The sequence below is a fragment of the Trematosphaeria pertusa genome, assembly GCF_010094035.1.
Source record: "Trematosphaeria pertusa strain CBS 122368 unplaced genomic scaffold BU26scaffold_15, whole genome shotgun sequence".
Lineage (NCBI taxonomy): Eukaryota > Fungi > Ascomycota > Dothideomycetes > Pleosporales > Trematosphaeriaceae > Trematosphaeria > Trematosphaeria pertusa.
Window position 1 is genome coordinate 1,149,961 of NW_022987226.1, and position 22,229 is coordinate 1,172,189.

Genomic DNA, 22,229 nt, shown 5'->3' on the forward strand with positions numbered 1-22,229 from the left:
AGGTCGTTCAACCGATTCCACCGATCGATATCTTCTGTTGCCTGCTAAATACCCTAGGCATCATCAAGTATGAGCCATCCGTCCTCGTCATATTTGAAACCACTCGTTTTGCAACCCGGGCAATTGGCGTGGTCGGGGCATCCAGTCGGTTTGGTGAAGTCGTATGGCTCCCAGGCGACGGTCTCCCGGTCATCAGCTTCGCTCATGAGAATGTCTTCGTCCTTCTTGGGCTCTGCCTGCTGTTCAGGGACCGCGTTAGTATCTGGGGCCTTGTTTTCTTTCTCAAGGGGACCTAATTCAACCTTCTTTGCACTGTCCGTCTTGACGTGGTTTGCGTTATCTACCTTTGCCGGCTCGGTGGCAGCCTTTGTATCGTAGTTGCCGGCACTCCCACTAACAGCGACTCCGACTTTCTTGAACCGGCTCCCTCCTGCGGCAGCCGCTCCTCCGCCAATCTTTGTGAACCGCGGCCCCAGGCCAGTCTTCTTCCCCGCCTCTTCGATTGGTATACTCCGCATATCGAGCGGGCCTTTGCTTGGACGCTCGGTCTCGTTCGAAGCTGTGAGCTTCTTCATGTCCGCGAGACGCTGACGGTGGTTGTGATCGTAGGAGCGTAGATGATTCTCATAGTCGACTTGCCGCGGATAGCCTTTATCGCATATGCTGCAGTGGAAGAGATTGACGGCGTTCGGGAGGGGTGCGTTTCGCTGGCATGGTCGTCAGTGGGTGCTCGAGCGCAGCATGGGTGTTTTGTACCGGAGGCATTTTGTTCTTGTCCTACGAGTAGAGTATGCGCGGAGTTGCGCGAATGATAGCGACGGACTAGAAGTTGACTATAAGTTAACTGTGCGAAGGATGTGAGTGGCCTTTGTGGTGGCATGGTTCGCAAATGGAGCGCAACGGGAAAGAAGCTACCAATCACGCACGGACCATTAGTCGTCCATCCAACCAACGTCATCAACACCGAAGGTCAGCATCGCGACACGTACCCGATAGCGAGGTTCAACATGGCTGACAAGCAGTCTCTCCCTCCTTTAGGAGACGAAGAGAGCGGCGTTATGGGGCTAACGGAGGTGGAACCATCGCCCGTTGAGGAGACGCCCGTGGAATTCAAGGACTACTTTCCGGCGCCGCAACAATCTTCAAGAACGTCGACGCTCGGCCTAGGGAAACATGGCCCCGCTTACTATCGTGCGTACACCTGCAGCTTCATAATCACGTATAGTAGGCTGCTAACACGATATTCAGTTATGCGAGTGCAGAAGTACTCCTCATACGCCTTCACCGTCTTCGCCTCCTTCCACGTCGCAAACACCTCGATAATACCGCTGCTTACGAAATCCGTGCACGAGAGCAATCGCTACCTCCTTCTCACCCGGCCATACTACCAGTCCTCTCTCACCGAACCCTTACTCGTCGGAATACCGCTTATTGCGCATGTGGCCTCCGGCATCGCATTGCGACTCTACCGAAGACGACAGGCCCTTAAACGATACGGCGCGGAGACACATCGGGATAGAAGAACGATACCTTGGCCGGCCCTGAGCGGGACAAGCGCACTGGGATATGCTCTTGTTCCGCTGGCGGGATTCCACCTATGGACCACGAGGATATTACCTTTGTACATGCACGGGGATAACTCGCTGATAAGTCTCAACTACATCAGCCATGGCTTCACCCTGCACCCATTTGTATCATTTGCAGGATTCACAGCGTTGGTGGGAGTTGGGGCATGGCACATCGTCTGGGGCTGGGCCAGGTGGTTAGAACTCACGCCTACGCACGCGCGGGACACGGATTCCAAGAGACATCTTGTCAAGAAGAGGAGGTGGTACGGAATCAACGCGGTATCAGCAGCACTTGCGGGTCTGTGGTTAGCAGGCGGATTGGGTATAGTAGGAAGAGCTGGCAAGATGGGAGGTTGGGTCGGCAGAGAATTCGACGAGCTGTACAATACCATGCCATTGATTGGTAGGTGGAACTAACTACGATACCCCTAGTAGTTAATATAGATTCTCCCTTCGAGCGGTTGCAAAGAGTCCGGCCTGGTCTTCGAGTATGAGCTCAAGAGCAGCCTCATATCTTCTGTCGCTGGAAACGGCTGAGGCTCGGTGGTGAAGTTGAGCGCTACTAGAGCCGTCTTCTCTTGGTACTGCTTTTTGTATACGAAAGTACTGAGGTTCTCGGGGTCGAGCAGCTCGAATGTGCCGTAGACGAAGACGTCTTTGCGCTCCTTCCTTAACCGAAATAGACGCTTATAGAACGACAGTACACTATCAGCATCCTTCTCTTGGGCCTCGGCGTTGATCTCCTTGTATAGGTCATGCGCACGCATCCACGGCTTCCCAGTCGAGAATCCTCCGTTCACACTCGAATCCCACTGGAATGGTAGCCTGGCGTGGTCCCGTGCCATCAACTGCAAGCCGTGGAGGATACGCTCCTTCCGTGTAGGATCTGTCCCGTCCTCAGATGGCCGCACAGCTTCCCTCCAGTAGTTTTGCGCTTCAACGTCTTTGTACTCGTCCATACTCCACTCCTTTGGTGCGTTGATCATCCCGATCTCCTGGCCCTGGTAGAGGAACAAGCTGCCAGTTTGGGCCGCGAAGCATAGAGCCAGCATTTTGGCACTCTTTTCCCGCCACTCGGGGGTATCGTTGGCGAACCTCGAAACACCTCTTCCGTTATCGTGGTTTTCGCAGAACACGGTCGTCCAGCCATCAGTCCCTTCGATGAACGACTGCCACTTCTCGACGACCCTCTTCATCTCCGGGAGCTTCCACTCGGTGAAGTCGTACTTGCTATCGCTTCCCGGCGGACCCTGGCCGAGATGCGTGATGTCGAATTGGAAGACCATATCTAGCTCTTTCTGCCGCGCGCTTACGTATCGCAGGACGCCTTCGGCATCTGGCGTTAGGGAAAGCTCGCCCACGGTGACAACGGGCTGCCCATCGTATGTGCGATAGTTAGATAGCACCTCGGAGTTTATCTCCTTGATGAATTTATGGATCCGCGGCCCATTGCACCAGAACTGCGCCGCGGGTTGTACGATACTCGCCGGATCCGTTATTGGCGCATCGGGGAATTCGACGTATTTCGAGTACTTGTTCACGGTATCCACTCTGAAACCGTCAACGCCCTTATCGAGCCAAAAACGCATTGCTGAGTCGTATATTGCACGGCGGCAGTCTGCGTTCTCCCAGTTTAGGTCCGGCTGCGACTTGTCGTATAGATGGAGGTAATATTCTTGCGTATGCTCGTCCCATGTCCATGTGGGACCGGCGAAGTAACCGCGCCAGTTTGTTGGCGGCATGCGGTTCCCCTGCTCATCGTATCGAGCGGGTCGCCAAAAGTACCAATCGCGCTTCGGATTATCCTTCGAGCTTCTGCTCTCCTTGAACCACGCGTGTTGATCGCTCGTGTGGTTCACGACCAAATCCAGAATCAGCTTCATGTCATTCGCATGGCAAGCTTCAATCAGCTTCTCCACGTCTTCGACGGTCCCATAGGGTGGATAGACGGCTTCGTAGTTGGAAATGTCGTAGCCCATGTCCACCTGCGGAGAGTCGAACATTGGAGATAGCCATACTGCGTCGACACCTAGAGAGGCGATATAGGCGATTTTCTCGAGGATACCGGGGATGTCCCCCCAGCCATCGCCGTTGCTGTCTTTGAAGGAAGCGGGATATATTTGGTAAAATGCGGCTTCTTTCCACCAGACACGTTTGTGGAGGAGAGGATCTGCGTGCGGAGACATGGCGATTCTGTCAAAGAATGTGACTGAAGCAGGGAACGCTGATGCTGGAGCAATTCGAAGACTTAAGCCGAGGCGAGCAATTGAACTTAAGAGGGAGTAGGTGGGCAGAGATCAGGAGAGCCATTGCATTCTATGTATCTAACGCCGGCTCAATTTCGCACCTCCCATCTGCGCTTGTTCCTGCAGTGTCTCCATAACGGATATCGTGGCAAAGGTAGTCGTCAAAGCTCAACAGAGAATATCGCCTATCCCGAGTCAAGATCCCTTGTCAGTTTGCCCCGCGCGCTAACGCCTTCTCCGACTTGGCTGCGATACGCTGCGACTTGGCCCCGCTTTCCCTCCCAAAGCTCTAACTCGACCTCACTGTCGCCGACTTCTCTCCGCTCCATGTTCCAACTACCGGAGTCATGGATCACGCAACCTGTCCATCGCCGAACGCCTTCCGGGTAGGTGCGCGCAATGCCAGGCTGCATTCGTGGGGACGAGGTCCCAAGTGGAGGGGCTCGCTAACCCGCAAATCTGGTCGTAGGCGGCTGGCCTGTTTTTGGGACTGATCATCCTTGCCGCTGTTGAACGTATATAAAATCTGCAGGATGCCTTGATTGAATCCCATCTTCACGTCCATCTCATTTCCTCCGTGCTCTTTGTTCGAAGGGTTTTCCTTCCACGTTGTCGACATGGCCGAACAAAAGAACGAACAGCCTATTGCGAGGCACCTCGTCGCTCCAAATGAAGAAGCCCGCCATGCCGCTGCCGACGAGAAGTCCATGTCCGTGATACAAGCCATCAAGCTGTATCCCAAGGCGGTTGGATGGTCTGTCGTACTCTCTAGCGCGTTGATCATGGAAGGCTATGATCTCGCGCTCTTGGGAAGTCTGTACGGCAGTCCTCAGTTCAATATGAAGTACGGTGTGCAGAACCCCTCTACTGGGAAGTGGAGTGTACCCGCAAAATGGCAGAGCGCTCTGTAAGTGCCATTTCTTATCATTAGTCAATCGTAGCAGCGGCTCATCAAGTCAGATCCAACGGCGCTCGAGCAGGCGAAGTCATCGGCCTCATCATCAACGGCTTCGTCAGTGAGCGATATGGATATCGCAAGACTATGATTGGAGCCCTGGTCTCCATGACCGCATTTATCTTCATTCTCTTCTTTGCGCCCAACGTGCAGACTCTGGTGGTCGGAGAGGTGCTGTGCGGCATCCCGTGGGGCATGTTCCAGACCCTGACCACGCAGTATGCCTCGGAAGTCAGTCCTGTACAACTTCGGCCCATTCTGACGACCTTCGTCAACATGTGAGTTATTCAAACGTTCGAGGATCGCACCAGTGCTGATGAAGATAGGTGCTGGGTGATGGGCCAGTTCATCGCGGCAGGAGTAAATCGTGGCTGTGTCACGCGGGATGATCAGTGGGCATATCGGATCCCCTTCGCAGTTCAGTGGATCTGGCCAATACCGATTATTATTGGTGTCGCGCTGGCCCCTGAGAGCCCGTGGTGGTACGTAAGGTCCCAGCACAAAGTATGTGCGCCTCATCAATGTGCAACGTGTGCTGAAATGCTCCACGAGGGGCGTTTCAGATACGGCGAGTACTTGACTGAGATATGAGCGTACCTCCAACTTTGAGATCTGCGCTGACTTCGTACCTCATCTTTAGGCATGTGCGGAGAGGTGATCGAGAAGGAGCTCGCGCCGCATTGCTTCGGCTTACTTCTCCCGAGAAGGACCCGAATTTCAATGCAGACGAGACCATTGCTATGATTCAGCATACGAACGACCTCGAAAAGGAGATGTCGGCCGGGACAAGGTGGCTGGATCTGTTCAAGGGCGTAGATCTTAGAAGGACTGAGATTGTGTGCCTCACATGGATCGCCCAGACGATATGTGGGACCAACATTATGGGCTACTTGTAAGTATCATAGGGTACCCTTACCGTCCTCAGCTGATGTTCAAAAGCGCGTATTTCATGCAGAAAGCCGGGCTCCCTACCATCCAATCCTTCAACATGTCGATGATCTCCCTCGCCCTCGGTCTCGTGGGCACGATGGGTTCCTGGTTTCTCATGCAGAAGCTGGGCCGCCGAATCATCCATTTCTCCGGTGCCTGCACGCTCTTTCTTCTCCTGATCATCGTCGGCGCGTGCTCGTTCGCCGGGACGGAGGCGTCAAATTGGGCAATTGGCGGCATACTTATCGGTTTCGTCTTTGTCTACGACTTTACGATCGGGCCGGTCACGTATTCGATAGTTTCTGAGATCTCCTCGACGCGACTAAAGGCGAAAACCATTGTGCTTGCGCGAGCACTGTACAACACGTCGAACATCGTCGTCAACGTCCTGACGAACTACCAACTAGGGGAAGCGAACTGGAACTGGGGTGCTAAGACAGCTTTCTTCTGGGCTGGGACCTGCGGTTGTGTGGTCGTGTGGGTGTTCTTCAGGCTGCCCGAACCAAAGGGTAGGACGTATGTTGAGCTGGATCTGTTGTTCGAGCAGAGGGTTAGCGCGAGGAAGTTTGCATCTACGCATGTGGACCCTTACGCACATAGCTTTGACAGGAAGGAAACGGAGAAAGAGATGGAGAAAGCGGAGTATAAGGAGTGAGTGAGGAGCCGTAAATAGGTATCTAGCAATGCCAATAATGTGTTCCAGAATGCAAAAACCCTTCGCTCATCCAATGCAACTCCGATGAAGTACTATGCAAAATCACCACTTATGCGGGCCAAATGTATCGCCGTTCTTGACCGTTTTGTATGAGCACGCCGTCCAATCGCAGCCCTGTATAGATGTTAGCATACGTTGGGGCACTCATTACAGAGTCAAGAGGACTCACCTGTTTATACACCTCAGTTCCCCACCACTTAAACCCGCTCATCCAACCTGGGAACACAATGCCAAAGAAAATGACCACAACACCGACAGCAAGACCCGAATCCAGCGCCGCACTTAATGTCATATTATATTTCTTCCACCACTCCTTTTTCCTCTTCCGGATCTCGAAATTGAAGATGTAGCATACCATGGCCCACACAGAGAAGTTGAGCCCTGTGGCTGGGGGTATCCATGATAAACTGCCAAAGACAACAGCGAGGTTCACTTTGCGGAGGATGGATTTGCGATCATGGCGTGCGAGAAGCCATAACCCGATTGGTGCGACGGCGCCAACGAGGAAGGCCCAAATGAGGGGGCGGTATAGCGCACCGGAGCCAAAGAAGCGCCTAGGCCCTACGACACCCCAGAGAATGCTCCCATTGAAGTGAACGCGTGCGATAGGGCAGGTGAAGCCGTTAATGGCTTCGGATGTGCAGATGCCGGGAATGAAAGCGAGCATCCAATTAAGCACACCGATCTGCGTTAGGCTGGATATGATGGTGGCAGAAAGTTGGAGGTTGAAGAGGATCTTGGGTGGAATCTTCATGTAGTGGCCAAGCTTGAGATCGGAAGAGAACTTTAGGCCTTGGGTGGAAGTGATATAGCCGTAGGTTGTAAAGACCATGTTCGCGACAGGACGGCCGGGGAAAGCAACGCCGCAGATGAGTTGGCAGATGAGGTAGAGGCTGCTTTGTTGGTTGGTGATAGCCATAACGATACCGATAGGGATGAATAAGGTCGCGCCGATGCTGAGGGCTAGCAGAAGGCCGTACCAGGGTAGATGTATAGGGTAGTATTCAACGACGAATATACCGATGGCTGTCATGCTCACCCCCGTCGTAATGTACCACCATATTGGTACATCTTCGTACCTGCGCATGAGCCGGTTGTGTACGTCCTCTGCAGTGAGCAGATCCTCGAGCTCGGGTTCGGACGTGGTGCTCGATCTGTACATCTGCGGCGAGGCTGGGCGACCATTTCTGACGTTGTTACCCGGCAATGGCTCGTACTCTGCGCTTGGTTTCTTCCGGATCTCGGCCCATGAGCGGCGCCATTGCCTCCATATGTCCTTTCCGTGCCAGAGTGCGGTGTGTGAGATCAAAGCTGTGAGAGCGGCGAACTGCAGCGCGTAGCTCAAGACGTATGTTATAGGTAAAAACACTCGGCTGTAGTTCTTGTATGCATTCTCGTCGAACAAAAACTTGTCGGTTAAAATCTTGCTGACATCGTACGGCTTCCCTCGATTATCGAAAACGGCAGCTGACAAGATCGGCATGTAGGCCGAGAACATAACGTTTGCATAATCTGTAGATCGATAAGCGATGGATGTCAAGCCGGAGCTGTAAAATACGTACACATTAACGGGGCCATGACCCACATGACCACGACGAGGCCGCCGAGGATGTTGAGTGCAGCCCAAAAAGGCGTGACTAGTGGCGAGCCAATGTAAGCAATCTGCGCCCAGTCGAAAGTCAAAGGGAACAATCCAAGTCCCGAAGCAATCCCAAACTGTTTAGATCAGTATGCGTACGTGTAATATGAGAAAACAGACTCACCAGGTTAGCAATGACTACATTCTTCGGAGCAAACCAAGTGATGACGCTGAAATAGCTCAATGCGGGCATGAGAAGCCCGGGAAGAAAATAAAACGCAACTGAGCCGACGAAAACGCGTAGAAAGAACTTGGACGGCGAAATCGTCCAGCCATTAGCCGGCTTGTTCTCGTCCTTGTGTAGCGCGGTGAACATAGCCGTAGAAACCAGAGTGCTTGGCCAAATCATGCCGCTGGGGCGAACGAGATACTGGCGTGTGAGGCCAGCGAGAGCATATCCGAGGATTTGCGTTGACAGTGTCAGCAGGATCTGATAGACGACGCCCAGATCTTGGTGGTAGAACTTTGTTTGTTCCACGATAACCTGATTTCCGTTAGTACCGTACTACCTGGTGCGCCGGCGTGACCTACATCTGTAGCAAACGCAAAACCAAAGGATACATTGCTGCTGATGTAGACGCAGCAATGCTCCTTAGCGTTCCAGCGCCCTTGCGCCAACCAGAGTCGAAGTCGTGTGCTCCGGGGCACTTTCGACAATGATGGTTGCGAGCTACGCCTGAAAGCAGGTCGGCTGCCATCTGCATACAGGCAGCGACTGCCGGAATGGAGCGCTCCATTGACAAACGATTCGTCGGGATCATCGGAGCGTTTTAGAATCTGGTCCCAGAGCAGGCCAAGAGGATGAACAAGCAAAAGAGCAATGATGGGCGTGATGCTAACGCTGGGGTATCTTAAGGAAAAGAATAGGTTGGTAGAAGAGCCAAGTATCGCAAACAAGATCGACAGCGTCCACATGCGAGGTGTGTTGATAGATAAGGAGGTATCGTCGGTCGCCGCTACAGAAGCCCGTACTTGAGCGTAGGGTGAATCATCCGACGGGGAGCCGTTCGACTTGATGTCGTGCATATCTTCGCTTTCTGATGATTCATCTTCGTCATCTGGTCCTTCGACCTGACTGCTTGTGGAGGACGACTGGAGGCTTTCAAAGATTCGAGGAGCGCCATGTGCTGAAGGAGCCAGACCGCTGGCGTTGAATCGCGTTTCCAGCCCGGACTCCTGGTGCCCTTCGAGAGCCTCGTCAAGCGCTCCTTGCCTGCTCTCATGCCTGGTGCTGCGCCGCCGAGTGCGTGATGTCGTGAACTCGGGCTCGCTCCGGGCCGTGTCGTCATGGCTGCGGTGCAGGGAAGACCGAGCCTGGGCGGGTTCGCTGTGCCTGAGCTTGCTCTTTCCCTTCCTCTTGCTTCGCTGATGAAACGTGGTCACATGATGGTCGTCCGACTCGTCCGGGCTGGAGCTTAAGGAGAGGACCGGGAGGCCGCCATATGAACCGGTGCCCTGCGCCGGAGAGGATCGCACCAGCAGCGGAGCGCGCGACATCTCGTTCTTGCCAGGACGGGGCGAGGATTCACTGCGTCGAGGGCCGTCTTCGCTGTCGTCATGAGGGCGCGGGCTGGCTGGGGCTATGCTCGTTGCTTTTTGTGGAAAATCATGAAGCTCGTAGCTGCCTCCGGGGGCGAAAGAACAGAGCGCTCCTGCGTCGCCGACACGTGCGCTAGACGAGGAAACAGAGGATGCAGGCTCGCGCCGCACAGAGCGGGCTTCAGACCCCATATGTGTGAGCTGGCGGCATGGGCGCGTACAAGAGTGTCACGAAAGTGGCTAGCGGCCAGCTTTTGCTGGTCGAGTGACTTATCAGATCAGATAGCGGTTAGATCCGTGGGATGCGACAGCACCAACAGCGCGCATGCAGCGCTCCCGACGTTGGCCGATGTCATCGCCGGGGCCGCTGCACGCCATCCCACGCCCGCATTGCTCGGCTCCTGCGGTAGGGCTCGCCGTAAAGGATAGATTAGATTGTCCATTGTACACACCCGCGAAGGCCTCCAGGGTAGCTGTTGCGCACGTCGTTCTATCCGGAGAATTCCACACCGTGAGAGCTCGGGTCTTTAGTCTCGCAGTGAACAACGCTCCTTGCGCATTTCCATTACTTGAACTTTTCGTTTGCTAAGGACACTACAGTCGTAGTACAACATTGTTACAGCGCGACACATCACACGGGTGGCTGCGCACCACGTTTGACCTCCACATGTCCCGGCAGCTCCACATGGGCGTCTGGGTGACTGCGACCAGCTGTGAGGCCCTCTACCATGCTGATGGCGCCCTCGGTGTCGTCCTTGTTATACAGAAACAGCCCCTGCAGGGCCGCAGTGCTCACGGTATCGATGAGCCCAAGCTCTCTGGCTTTGGCCATAAACTTCTGCTTTCCTTGACCGTCCGCATCAAACTCGGCGTAGAATCGGTCCCACAGCTGTGCGATCTGGTACTCGCTTGCTTCACCCAGCCGGACAGTCATGTCGACCCGGCCGGGCCGAATCAGAGCCTCGTCGAGCCTCTCAACGTGGTTCGTCGTGAGAAAAATGATGCGCTCTTCAGCGCTCGCGACGCCATCGAGCGCATTTAGCAGACCCGAAAAGGTGACCGTCGCACCTGCATATCCATCCGCATCACGCTTCTTGCGGTTGGCGAATGCCACATCGACATCCTCCAGTAGCACTATAGTCCGCGGCGGGACCTTGGTCAGAAGATGGCTCAGCCGGTCATCGTGCAGGCCGCGCTGGCTGACGTTGAGGATGGCAATGTTGAAATCCAAGTGACCTGCCAATGCCTGGATGAACGAACTCTTGCCCGTTCCCGGGGGCCCATACAGCAGATATCCTCTCCTATATGGTATGCCGCGGTCGAGGTACCAGGTTCGTGCCTCAAGGAACGCTTGCACGTCCTGCACGATCCGCTCCTTCACGCCTCGCTCCAAGATGACAGAGTCGAGAGGCCGCTTCCGCTTCGCGTCTCCAAACGGCTGCCAATCTCCAGCCGTCGCATTGTATATGACCGTTTTGCCTTCTTGCATCTGCTGGTGTAATCGATGCGCCTCGGCGAAGATCTGCTCGAACACGTCTCGGTGCGCGTAAAGCGTGGTCAGGGTAATCGTTTCGAACGGTTCGCCTGTCGTCGTGTTGAACGCCTTTTCCCTCTGGCGGTCGACGAAGATGAATGAGCTTCCATAGCGCAGGACGTGCTTGCCGTGACCTGGGACGAAGAAAAAGTGTGCGCCGTGCGAGGGGCCAGTCTTGGCCTGGGCTGTATTTACTTGCAGGTGGTGCAAGCGCGGATTGATGCGACTGATCAGAGTCGAGATGACACCGCGCCGTGACGGCTGCTGGGCGCCCGCGAGCTGTGCTCTGTGGAAGTTGGTCATCCACAGCAGCAACCACGGGTAGGCGTGGTCGTGCCGGGTTATCTCGAGGTCGACGAGCATGCGGCGGCGCAGCAGTGCGGCCCCATGTTGGAGACCCTTCTGGCCTATACGCGCCGCGGTTGCAAGCGCTGCGAGACCAAAGCCCTATGGCGGACGTGAGCACACCTCCAGTTCAGCGGCAGGGACAGGCGTACGGCGGTAAAGAACGGATTCGCAGTGAGGTGCGAGAGATAGGAGCTGAGGCCCTCGCTCCTCTCGACGGGGACATGCTGTGCGAGATGCTGCGGCGTCGACGGCGTATTGGGGTTGTCCATGGGCAGCAGCGCAATGACGCTGCCAAAAGTTTTGAGTGCCGCACGCGAGACGGCCCTACGCCGAAACGAGCCGATGCGCCAAGGGTCGTGCAAGAGGTACACGGAGCCCGCTTCATCCGTGCCACAACACCAACGCCGCGCCGCAATGGAGCTTCGAGTGCGAGATAAAGACGAGAAGCGCCCCCTGCAGTATTCAGGCCACTCTGCAGGCCTGCAGCCCCCACCGCGGCGCAGAAAGACGGCGGCAGCTCTGCAGGCGGGAGACAGATCCGGGGGAGCGAGCTGGGCTAGCGCTCCACTGCCCTGGGAAGGCGCGATGGAGCTTGGGCCACGCCTGCCCTCAACGTGCCCGATAAAACACTCCCATGGCCAGGCCGCGCCTAGCCTCCCGCAATTCGCCCAACACCTGCGTTCCCTCTCGTGCACCTCACGCAAGGCCTCGTCTGCCTCGAGCGTGCCCTCTTCTCCTACACACCATGGCCGCTGTAACCATAGGAAAATCCTATTTCGATGCCCTGCTGCGTCGGTGAGTGCCCCGGTCTGGAGCTTGAAGCTGCGCCGTACTGCTTGCTGATACGCTTCCCAGGGCTGAATTCGTGAGTTCCCGAGCAATTGGCTACGTTGCGCATGAGCATGGCGAGCAGACCTGACGGAGACCCTAGCACACTTCCGGCCATGACTTCGACACTACACCTAGCCTGTCCAACAATGTGACCATCTCCAAGGCCGAGCACGACTACCTGGTATGTCTCCTCAACAGGCCCCGCCCTGCTCCGCCCTATTCCCTCTTTCATGGCCCTTTTTCATATCTTACCTGCAATTCTTCACAGCTGCTCATTGCTAACTCCACTCTCCAGATCCAAGCAGTGCGCGAGTACAGTATGCCGCTCTCGTCCCCTTGTGCCTCCCCGAAGCTCAGACTACACCTGGCCCAAACGAACAAGTCCCTGACCGAAGATAGATCTTCTCAAAAGCGCACTGTTTCGAGGTGGCTTGACGGCTGAGACGCTCGAGACTCTCCTATCAGGCGAGAGCGGGGTCACCAACGATGAGCCCAACGATTACACCACGCATACCCACACCTGGGGAGAGACATTTGTCCGACCTCAGTCTGTGCCTGTCACCATGACTGCACCGCACGCCGACGACTCCTCTCCGAACTCGGACAATACTGCCGTTGGCGACGGTCTCCAGCCCAGACCTCATCCGCATTCCTACAACAGAGTCTACAGCTATGGCCAGCCCGATTCTTCCATCGACAGCCCCGAGAAGGAGGATGACCTTCAGGGATCCTCGCAACGGGTCCCAGTCCACGACCAGCGAACTGTTCTCATCACCAATCTCTCGGATCGGACTACTCACAAAGATCTGGCGGGCATCATACGTGGAGGAAGACTGCTTGACATCTTCCTTCGCAATGATCGAACAGCCACGATATCGTTCGTGGAGGGAGCAGCCGAGTTCCTAGCCTACGCAAAGCGGAACGACATCTACCTGCACACGAAGCGGGTGAGTTCTGTAACAGTGATAACGTGGCCGAAACTGACCAGCGCAGCTCGAGTTCCGCTGGAATGACCGGCAATTCCACGTACCGCCGCATGTGGCGAACAAGATTGCTAATGGAGCGAGCCGGAATTTGGTCGTCCGAGGTGCAGCCGGAAAGCTTACCGAAGATCAGATCCGGGATCATCTAGACCATATCCACAACCTCGTGGTAATTGACATCAACTTCAAGAATCCCGATGCCTACATCTCCACCAACTCCATTCACAACGCATTGTTCGCCCGGACGTGCATGATGTCTCGCACCGCGTACAAGGGCCTCCGCATCGACTGGTGCCCGGATGAATGCGCCGCCCCTCTGCCGCGACCGTCATTGAAAGTGCAGACGCCGGCACCCGCCGTGCCCATGAAGCCCATGCCGATTACGAACCGATATCACCTCCTCGACACCGGATCCGACCTAGACTCCGATTCGGAGGAGAGCTCGTACATAACCAGCGGAATCCCGGTCAACAACAACTGGGCCGATGCTGCCGTAGCGTAAGATGGCTCTGCCACTGCGCATCTCAACGGGTATACACGTCTACTGCTTTCCGCCCCTGGATGTTGTCCAACGTCGCTTCGATGAAGCCCGCCACATCTAGCCTGTCACAGACGCAATCTGCCAATCGACGACTATGACGGATATTGCCCCCTGTTAAGAGAAATTTCCCCCCCACAAAGTATATTCATGGGTACGAGGACACCCTGTGGGCGGCTGGACACCTCGTACGATACTGAAACTTCCTAACCTGTATTCATTCTGGATTTGGGCAGACCTCACGTGGAGGATTTTGTTGGATCCGAGCTCGTCTCTCTACGAACTTCTTTCAGGTGGTAACGCCGGTGAGCTTCTTATGCATAGCGCATTTCATACCCGTAGCTTATGATTTTCTCTCTTTCATTTTCCTTCTTCGTATATCAGTGTGTAGATATAGATACCCCATCATTCGGCGACTATGGCGAAGCGGAATGGCACTCCTTTTTGCACTTTCACGAACCCCCGTCTCGGGACGTTCTACAGGTGCCGAGTTTCTTGACCTTTTTGCGTCTCCAAATTGCTCATGTTGTTTTCCGTGCCAAGTGGTCGGACCCGATGCTGCCGGCGTTAAGCCTAAGCTTAAACTCCGTGGACCGGCCATATCACCACCACTTCCCGTCTGCCTCATCCACCCGGTCTCCACACAGTCAATGCTTCTTTCGAACGGCGCAAGTTTTCTACTAAATACCCAACGGGCGATTAGCTCAACTCTCTCGTCGACATGACCTACTCCCTCATCCTCTTCGTCCCATGCAAACCAGGCCTCACACTCGAAGCTTTCAAACACCACTGGGAAACGTCGCACATCCCGCTCCTCAAATCGCTCGTTGGCTATGACTTCCCGCTTTCCCACACACGGCACTACATTGAGCGGACCTTAGATGGCCAAGCCAATGTGAGCGTTGGCGGCCCGCAAGACATTGCCTTCGATGGCGTCGCCGTGCTGACGTTCGCCGACCGAGGCCACTATGAGAGGTTCCTGGCGAAGGTGAATGAGGACAAGGCACAACAGAAGCATGCGGAAGATTTGGAGAAGTTTGTGGATGTGGGCGCGTTGAAAGGAGTTATGGTTGGGCTGACGAGGGCTACGGGAAGGGACGGGGGGGATGTGGGGTGGAGGTTTGTTGGGAGTGTCTAGCTCTGGATGAGTGAGAGAACGGGTGTCTTTGAAGCGGCGGGGATTTCCAGAGGATTTATCAACGCTCTGGTATAAGGAACTACAGCTTGATCTTGTTGTCGGTCGTCCTGCTCTGGATCCTGCTGTATTCTTGTGGTGAGAATACTGAACTATCTACTTCCTTCAACAGGAACAAAGGGCAGACATAATTCCAATGGCGGCGAATCTTCGCTGCATGCACCTGTCACACGAGAGGTTAGAGTAAGAAGAATGAGGCCTGTCCTGACTTTGCACCCAGGTCTTCATCGGCCAATTGGCGCCATCAAAACCATCCCAAACCCACCTAGCTGCATATGCTAACTCCGCACCCTTCTTAACCCCGACGCTCCGCTCCGCTCCAGCATCAATCCACGTCACGCTACCGGCTTCCCGTCTGGTCATCGGAACCCATTGATTCCCGTAATAGCTATCATCATGGCACCAATTGTCAAGGTTGCTGTCATTCAGTTGTACCCGAAGGTCTGTGGACCTTGTATTTTTCGTGGGCCATTGCGGCATGATGACCTAACCGAGGAACCAGCCTATGCAACTCGAGCACAACTTCAATAAGGCTGCGCAGTTTGTAAGAAGTGTGGCGACGCAGGGAGCGGAGTTGGCTGTTTTGCCTGGTAAGTAATAACACCGATGCAACGAATGGGGGCCCTGTCGAAATCAGAAGCTTGATCTCCTTTCCGCCCCGCTATATTCTTTACTCTCCTCAACCTCAGCTGCGCCCTTGCTTTCGTCCTTGCCCTCTTCGAGGCAAGACTTTCTAATTCAGATATTGCTCAGAGTACCATCTCACCAACTGGCAACCGAAATCGCCCGGGTTCTTCGACCTGTGCGACCAGTGGGAAACGTACCTCAAGAAATATCAAGCTCTAGCGAAAGAGTGCGGGATATGCATCGTCCCTGGGACCATCGTCGAGAGCCACAGAGAGAATGAGAATGAGGAGGATCGACTTCTAAACGTAGCATACTTCATCGATCACGATGGCGAAATAAAAGGCAAATACGTCAAGAAGAACTTGTGGTACGCCTTTCCCTCCCCCCTTCCCTTACCTTTCCATCCGCCCCCCCTCCCCACACACCCCTATCCTCACACAGTAACATTTTACTTTAGGGGGCCCGAACGCGAGCACCTCACCAGCTCCAGCCGCGACGTCCACGAAGTCTTCGACACGCCCCTCGGCAAAGTCGGCTTGCTCATCTGCTGGGACCTAGCCTTCCCCGAAGCCTTCCGCGAGCTTATCGCGCAGGGCGCCAAAATCATCATCGTGCCCACGTTCTGGACGCTGAATGATTGTAATGAGGCGGGCCTGAAGTTGAATCCATGTGCGGAAGCCTTGTTTCTGGATAGTATGTTGACGGCGCGGGCGTTTGAGAATACTTGCGGTACGTGGGGATAAGAAGTGGAAGAGATGCGGATTGGATAGGGGCTGACGTGTGTACAGCGATTGTGTTTGCGAACGCGGGAGGGCCGCCAGGGAGGGGGTATGCTGGGTTGTCGCAGGTCGTGGTGCCTTTCGTGGGAGCACTGACGAGACTGGGGAGCTGTGCCGAGGGAATGAGCGTTGTGGATGTGGATATGCAGATTCTGGAAGACGCAGAGGATAACTACAAGGTACGGAGTGATCTGGCGAGGGATGACTGGCACTACGATTATAGGCATTCGAAAGTGAAAGAGAGATTATGAGGGGAAATGTCAAGTTTTGGACTTGGGATAGCCTATCTTGAAGTTTGTTCGGGGCAGTGGGCGTAGGTCGGTCGAAAACACGCTATTGGCCAGCTAGACACACGCAGCCTGCTCATCATTCATCGCAAACCCTGCGTGACTATCGATATCGGACGTAACAAACTCACGCCACATTGGAAAAAGCAATCGCTATGCAGAGCTTACCAGTCACATGTTCCCATGCCTCGCAGAAGTACGCCGTTCTTCGTGAGAGGCTTGGTATCTTGGTTTGAGGGGCGCTCTTCAATCTCAAAATCCTAAGCCAGTGCCAGCCGATGTCTTACATGTAGCTCTTCAAAGTTTCCAGCCATTTATACTCTGATATCGCAATAAGTTTGTCCTTCATGGGGAGGCTACATTTCTCCCTTTGAAATGGACAGCGACTCAACAGTAGTCTATCTACTTAGGTGGCATTAGTTCTAGCAAAGGGTTCTTTGTCTGGACATCAACAGCTGGACTTGTGTCGAGACATCGCTAGTGCACTGATTCACGTCCATGAGACTGAGCAATCGTTGTATTCCGACCTTCGCCCAGCCAACGTCCTGCTATGCAGTCCCGTAGGCAGAGCGGAGTATCTAATCCTGTGCGACTTTGAACAACGCGGCAACTGGCACGAGTGGAACGCGCCGGAAATCTTGTTCCGCCAATACGCGGAGAATTTGCGGTCGAACCGTCCGACCTCAGATTCAGCTCATCGTTGGGACTACCTTGTTGAGAAATATTCCCATGGTCCCGGCAATGCTAAAGGCCAAGATGCCATTCGCACCGATAGCAAGGTAAAAGCTAGTAACCTTGCGTGGTTCTCTTTGAATCCCGAGAGCCAAGAAAAAGCAGCGGTTTATTCTCTTGGTCTTTTCATCTACTGCGTTTTTGAAGGCCTTAGCAATGTGCGACAGAGCATTGCCAACGCGTACACATGCGAGCCAGACGTTGAGTTTCCTAACTTCAAACGGACGCCAGTTTCGATTCGATCAATCATCCGGAGGTGCACAGCGGATGCCCCGGAGTGGAAAGAACACATGGTGCGAGCGAGGCGCATCAGGAGAGTAAATGGCCGCTTGATACCTAAGGGATGGACTGAAGAAAGCCAGAGTGGGATCGCGGTTTCACACGTGATCGATGCTGCTATGCAGTGGTGGACCGCAGAGTTAACGAGAGCTGAGGACTTTTTGCATGGCGAAGAGTGGAAAAGCGGTATATTTGGCGAGTCAAGGCCAACAATACACCAAGTCCTAGAAATGCTAGATAATGCGCGAGGTAGCTTGAGTGGCTAGCAATATAAGTCCTTTCCTACCGACAGCTAGCCCTTCTCCACGACTTGTATCAATCTGAAGTCGAAATGTGCTTTGCCCACGAGCTTACAGGAATGTTGATGTTGATGATCTCTCGTCCAGCGTCTGAACCCCACTAGGACCTGTGCTTCGCCAACGCGTCGGCAAGAAGCTGCGCGAGAGAGAGCAACCTCTCTTCGCTGAGCATTGGGCCTACAAGTTGAATGGAAGCGGGCGCGCCATCTGTAACATGAGAGTCGTCTAGCGCTAAGTTTAGCAGTCTTTCTTTTTCGAAAAGCGGAACGGAATGGAATAAAAATGCATACAAGCATCCATGTTCTTTTTATCAATCTCTGACAAGGGTTCGAAACTAGAACCCACAATGTCCACTTTCTCGTCGGCGAAAGTGACCGATATTGTTATCGAAGTGTAGTCCAGGACATTGATGGAACTGCTGTATGCTAACACCGTCCAATGAGTCGGTGATATGATGAAGCATGGTAAAGGACTTACCGGAGTACATAAATTTGTCTGGTTGCACGGCTGCATATGGTGAAACGGGCATGATAACAGCGTCAATAGGACGGCCTATTAAGTCGCAGTCAGATGCTGTCTCTCAGGATGCCCAAGGAGTTTCGCATACGTACCAGTATCTGTAAGCTCCACTGTTGACTCCCAATATTCCTGATACCTGTGACGGTAATCCTTCATATGAAGAACGACCTGCTCATACTCCACCAGATTCATTGGCTCTTTGAGTTTGCCGTTGTCAAAGAGGTGCTGGATCTGTGGTACTGGAGGCTCTCCGGAAAGCTGAAGAGCCTCCCAAACATCTGGAGTTCCGTCTCCACGGGCAATTGGCCCCTGGTGCTCGTCAACATTGCGTAGTCGAGCACTCATTGGCCACTCACATGTATTGCTGATGTCTCACTGACCGATGGTGCATCCCAGTCAAATACCTACTGATTATTAGTGCTTTACGAGACGCAATGGTGGATCAACTTGAACCTGGTAACCTTCCGCTTTCAATGCACGTTCCACAATATGAAGAGCCCTTGTGACAGGTGGGTGCGGCGTTACAGTTCCGTCGTCCATCAAAAGCCCAAAGGTTGGCTTCTTTTCGTTGCTCGGACGATATTCTTGATCGCTTCGATACGGTATTGGCACAACATAAGGATCGTAAAGCCATGGCTTGGTCGAGAGCAATGACTTGAAGACGAGTTGTAGCATGGGTAAAGAATTCCCCAGTAGCCCAGCCACTGTTGGCATGATCATTTGACCAGCTCCCTGACCGCTGTGAGTGGGGAATCCCATCCCTAACGGCAGATGAGCGTGATACTGACCGTGTTTGCGACGCCTTTGAACTATATTCGGCCAAATGAAGGCTTAAAGCCATACACTCCGTTCATTGACGCGGGCATGGAGATGGAACCACCTGTGGAAGTTTTAGTAGCGCGTTGGTAGAACCTTAGAGAGAAAATGACACCTATATCCGTGGCGACGCCAAAGGCGCTGCCTCTAAGTGCTTGCATAGCGCCCTCGCCTACTCTGTTCAGCAGACCAACGTGGGATATCAGGGTTCAACGTATACCTCCGGAAGAACCGCCGGTCGACAGTTTCTGATTATGTGGGTTCCATGCATAACCCATGATGTTGTTGTTCGTCTCTGGTGCCTAGTTCGGATCAGCAAAAGATTGGATCGAAAGTAACCTGCATACCCAGACACTTTGCACCAGTGTCGTCTAGATCACGGTTAGCGAAGTCTTGAAGCAATACAAGAGTGACTGACCTTGCCAATCGGCACAGCGCCTAGACTGTATAACTCCCGAATTAGTTCACTCTCGAAGCTCCTCTCCTTGCCAGTGCCCTTCTGGCCTTCAAATGTGCCGATCCATCCAACAAATGCCATGGAAGTCTCCAGTCCTTTGATATGGAACTGGTCCTTCAGGGTAACAGGTAGTCCATGCAGGGGACCGATGGGCTTCTCGTGCTCCTGATAGTACTGATCGAGTTGCTTTGCCCTTTCCAAGCCCACATCGAACCCGATCTCTAGTAGATAGTTGCCCTGAAGGAATGTTAGTGGGCCTTTTGTTTCACTATCTATGATGTGCCCCGTACCAACTGGTGTGCATAGGCTGCTCGTTTACTGAACGCCGAGACAACTTGCACCGCGGATAACGATCCATTTCCAAGGCTCTTGAGAAGTTCCATGCTTTCCAGCGTCGTTATGCGTCGGCTATCAGGGTCAAGAAGTCCTTCGATATATCCGCCGGTGATGGCCTTCCTGTTCTTCGCCTCTTCCACAACTTTCGTGGAGAGAAGCCAATCTTCCGGGATTTTCGACATCTCGTGCTGCCTCTTCTCGGCAGCAAGCATCTGCCAGCGCGGCCGTGCCATTGGTAAGACACGCATGACGTCTCCGTACCAAAGGAGAGGAGCAAGAACGAAAACAAGGTCATCATCGTCGAGTTCTTCATCATTCTAGCCATACTTATGTCCATGAGAGCTCCGTTCGAGTATCCATCATGTAGGTTTGGAGCGACCGCAACACCGACGACCTCCCTTCGCCTTTGCGCACCACCGGTGAGACTTGAGCGACTTATCACGAAATTGATCTTCATGACGTTGACCGCGAGGCGCATCGATAACGCTTAGACTCGTCTAATCGGGCTGCGACTTGGTATGCTGCAGGTCCTTCGACGGTGTCGCGGGAACCATAACCGGTACCGCCGAAGGATAGCTGAGCCGGCCGGCCACATTATCGCTGAAACACTACCTCTAGATCGTCGCGCAAACACAGCTCACCTTTCGAACCGATTAGTACGCTTCTTTCTCCAATAGGATCAATCCATGCAGCGTCTCGGTGGAAGATGCCCGCGGACAGCTTCATTCCGTGAAGCGAGACACGACATTCGTAATTCCCTGTCCACGCCACAATTCTTTCAAAGGTACTGCGCCAGATGCTCTTGTACCAAGATTGGATCGCGCTGGCAATCTTTTATGCCCCCCCGATTGGTCCGTTTGAACCGCTGGCGACTAAATGTTACACGAAGACTTCGAGGCTCACTGACCGAACTTCATAGAACGCATACAACTGGTGTTGTCGAGCTCCTTTGCCCTGTGAACTTGCAAAATCCTGGAGTCAACCTCGTAAAAGGCACGGGAATTGGCGAGGGGTTACTCCACGAGTCCTTCGCGCCCAATATGTATATAATGTACCATTCTCCCATAGAGTATGAGACCAGTTTTCGCTCGACTACCCTTCGCAGTCACATTATCTGAAGCCTGTTGCTGAACTTCGAAAACACGATCATGTCATCTGCTCACAAAATCCGAAGACCGCTACCAACAAAGCGCCTGAGCGGCCCACCGCGGCCGACACTCTAGCACTACGAGTCCATTTGCTGGGGGGCGCAAACGATGCTTTAAACCATCGACTCCAAGAAGGAGAATACTTCCCGGTCATGGATATGACTCTCGCCAACTGTATGTCGCGTAATTTTCATGTTGCGCCCATGGTGGAGTTGAGATGCTAACATCACCTTCCAAGGTTCGTTCGATATCCCAATGATCACTCACCGACCTCGTTCGGGTTCTATGGATGTCAACGTTGGATGCAACTGTGAGCATCGCAGTTGGGGCAGCTGCGACTTCCGCCCCGGGACCGGCAACGCGCGACTGTGACTGGGGGTAGCTACGTTTAAGATGTCTCATCTTAGTCAGGAGGTCGGTGCGATTATGTACCCGATCTATATGGAGATGGGTGCGTAGTGGTGTATAGAGATCGAATGAGGGTTATTGTCTTTATTCGGTTGACAGTGGCACGATGGCCATTTGAGTCGTTCTCGATAACGATACAAAGCAATCAATGTATTCTATTTTGTAAGCTTTAATTTTGTATCATGCTGTTCGCTGTATTCTGTCTCCGTTCGGCTTGCTTTCGCGTTCGGGCTCGACGAGTGGCCAAAATAAGTGTGCCAACACCGGCGGTAATGACGCTCGATCCAAGACACCTCCGTATAGTCACGTTTTTGGGACACTGTAAACAAGTCGCCTCTGACGCTCCAAGGTTTCGAGCTATCTGTTGTTGCGCAGGATAGCATAGGCTTCTTGTGCGATTTGTTCGTCGTCTGAAGGTTCTCCTTTACACGTAGTTAGAAGTTATAGGAAGGACGGAGGTAAAGAGAAGGGAGATGTGCAGCGAGGAAACGATAAATAGGACATCCCTGTAACACTTCCGG

General features: G+C 53.7%; 10 protein-coding genes across 10 annotated transcripts; 5 read left to right on the plus strand and 5 right to left on the minus strand.

Moving 5' to 3' along the window:
- Positions 1-53: 53 nt before the first annotated feature.
- BU26DRAFT_569435 (uncharacterized protein) lies at positions 54-765 on the minus strand (the record flags this gene model as incomplete). Its single annotated transcript, XM_033833891.1, has 2 exons — positions 54-707; positions 757-765. 2 exons carry the CDS (start codon positions 763-765, stop codon positions 54-56), a joined length of 663 nt encoding a protein of 220 aa, XP_033679457.1.
- A 242-nt stretch (positions 766-1,007) lies between these two features.
- On the plus strand, positions 1,008-1,985 carry BU26DRAFT_435390 (uncharacterized protein; the record flags this gene model as incomplete). The annotated part of the gene is made up of 2 exons (XM_033824126.1): positions 1,008-1,191; positions 1,249-1,985. The coding sequence occupies 2 exons, from the start codon at positions 1,008-1,010 to the stop codon at positions 1,983-1,985; spliced, it is 921 nt and encodes a 306-aa protein (XP_033679458.1).
- Positions 1,986-1,991: 6 nt separating this feature from the next.
- On the minus strand, positions 1,992-3,989 carry BU26DRAFT_102232 (glycoside hydrolase family 13 protein). The gene has a single exon (XM_033819297.1). It carries the CDS (start codon positions 3,752-3,754, stop codon positions 1,997-1,999), a length of 1,758 nt encoding a protein of 585 aa, XP_033679459.1. The 5' UTR covers positions 3,755-3,989; the 3' UTR covers positions 1,992-1,996.
- Positions 3,990-4,162: 173 nt separating this feature from the next.
- Positions 4,163-6,407, plus strand: BU26DRAFT_543085 (general substrate transporter). Its single transcript, XM_033831681.1, has 5 exons — positions 4,163-4,721; positions 4,775-5,047; positions 5,096-5,251; positions 5,410-5,661; positions 5,709-6,407. The coding sequence occupies exons 1-5, from the start codon at positions 4,432-4,434 to the stop codon at positions 6,352-6,354; spliced, it is 1,617 nt and encodes a 538-aa protein (XP_033679460.1). The 5' UTR covers positions 4,163-4,431; the 3' UTR covers positions 6,355-6,407.
- On the minus strand, positions 6,304-9,823 carry BU26DRAFT_554416 (OPT-domain-containing protein). Its single transcript, XM_033832262.1, has 5 exons — positions 8,585-9,823; positions 8,178-8,537; positions 7,977-8,130; positions 6,584-7,926; positions 6,304-6,528 (listed from the first exon to the last, which is right to left on the minus strand). The coding sequence occupies exons 1-5, from the start codon at positions 9,782-9,784 to the stop codon at positions 6,457-6,459; spliced, it is 3,129 nt and encodes a 1,042-aa protein (XP_033679461.1). The 5' UTR covers positions 9,785-9,823; the 3' UTR covers positions 6,304-6,456.
- A 247-nt stretch (positions 9,824-10,070) lies between these two features.
- BU26DRAFT_608884 (uncharacterized protein) lies at positions 10,071-11,892 on the minus strand. Its single transcript, XM_033835885.1, has 2 exons — positions 11,624-11,892; positions 10,071-11,573 (listed from the first exon to the last, which is right to left on the minus strand). Exons 1-2 carry the CDS (start codon positions 11,741-11,743, stop codon positions 10,224-10,226), a joined length of 1,470 nt encoding a protein of 489 aa, XP_033679462.1. The 5' UTR covers positions 11,744-11,892; the 3' UTR covers positions 10,071-10,223.
- Positions 11,893-12,219: 327 nt separating this feature from the next.
- Positions 12,220-13,790, plus strand: BU26DRAFT_435269 (uncharacterized protein; the record flags this gene model as incomplete). Its single annotated transcript, XM_033824119.1, has 6 exons — positions 12,220-12,269; positions 12,330-12,339; positions 12,406-12,486; positions 12,601-12,622; positions 12,705-13,252; positions 13,299-13,790. 6 exons carry the CDS (start codon positions 12,220-12,222, stop codon positions 13,788-13,790), a joined length of 1,203 nt encoding a protein of 400 aa, XP_033679463.1.
- A 757-nt stretch (positions 13,791-14,547) lies between these two features.
- BU26DRAFT_569442 (uncharacterized protein) lies at positions 14,548-14,964 on the plus strand (the record flags this gene model as incomplete). The annotated part of the gene is made up of 1 exon (XM_033833892.1): positions 14,548-14,964. The coding sequence occupies one exon, from the start codon at positions 14,548-14,550 to the stop codon at positions 14,962-14,964; it is 417 nt and encodes a 138-aa protein (XP_033679464.1).
- Positions 14,965-15,340: 376 nt separating this feature from the next.
- On the plus strand, positions 15,341-16,809 carry BU26DRAFT_523104 (carbon-nitrogen hydrolase). Its single transcript, XM_033829964.1, has 5 exons — positions 15,341-15,462; positions 15,524-15,611; positions 15,775-16,015; positions 16,106-16,377; positions 16,437-16,809. The coding sequence occupies exons 1-5, from the start codon at positions 15,418-15,420 to the stop codon at positions 16,676-16,678; spliced, it is 888 nt and encodes a 295-aa protein (XP_033679465.1). The 5' UTR covers positions 15,341-15,417; the 3' UTR covers positions 16,679-16,809.
- Positions 16,810-18,124: 1,315 nt separating this feature from the next.
- BU26DRAFT_580481 (amidase) lies at positions 18,125-20,526 on the minus strand (the record flags this gene model as incomplete). Its single annotated transcript, XM_033834472.1, has 11 exons — positions 20,107-20,526; positions 19,778-20,053; positions 19,580-19,661; positions 19,389-19,474; positions 19,332-19,352; positions 18,997-19,275; positions 18,900-18,947; positions 18,636-18,852; positions 18,502-18,576; positions 18,315-18,449; positions 18,125-18,249 (listed from the first exon to the last, which is right to left on the minus strand). The coding sequence occupies exons 1-11, from the start codon at positions 20,398-20,400 to the stop codon at positions 18,125-18,127; spliced, it is 1,638 nt and encodes a 545-aa protein (XP_033679466.1). The 5' UTR covers positions 20,401-20,526.
- Positions 20,527-22,229: the final 1,703 nt, after the last annotated feature.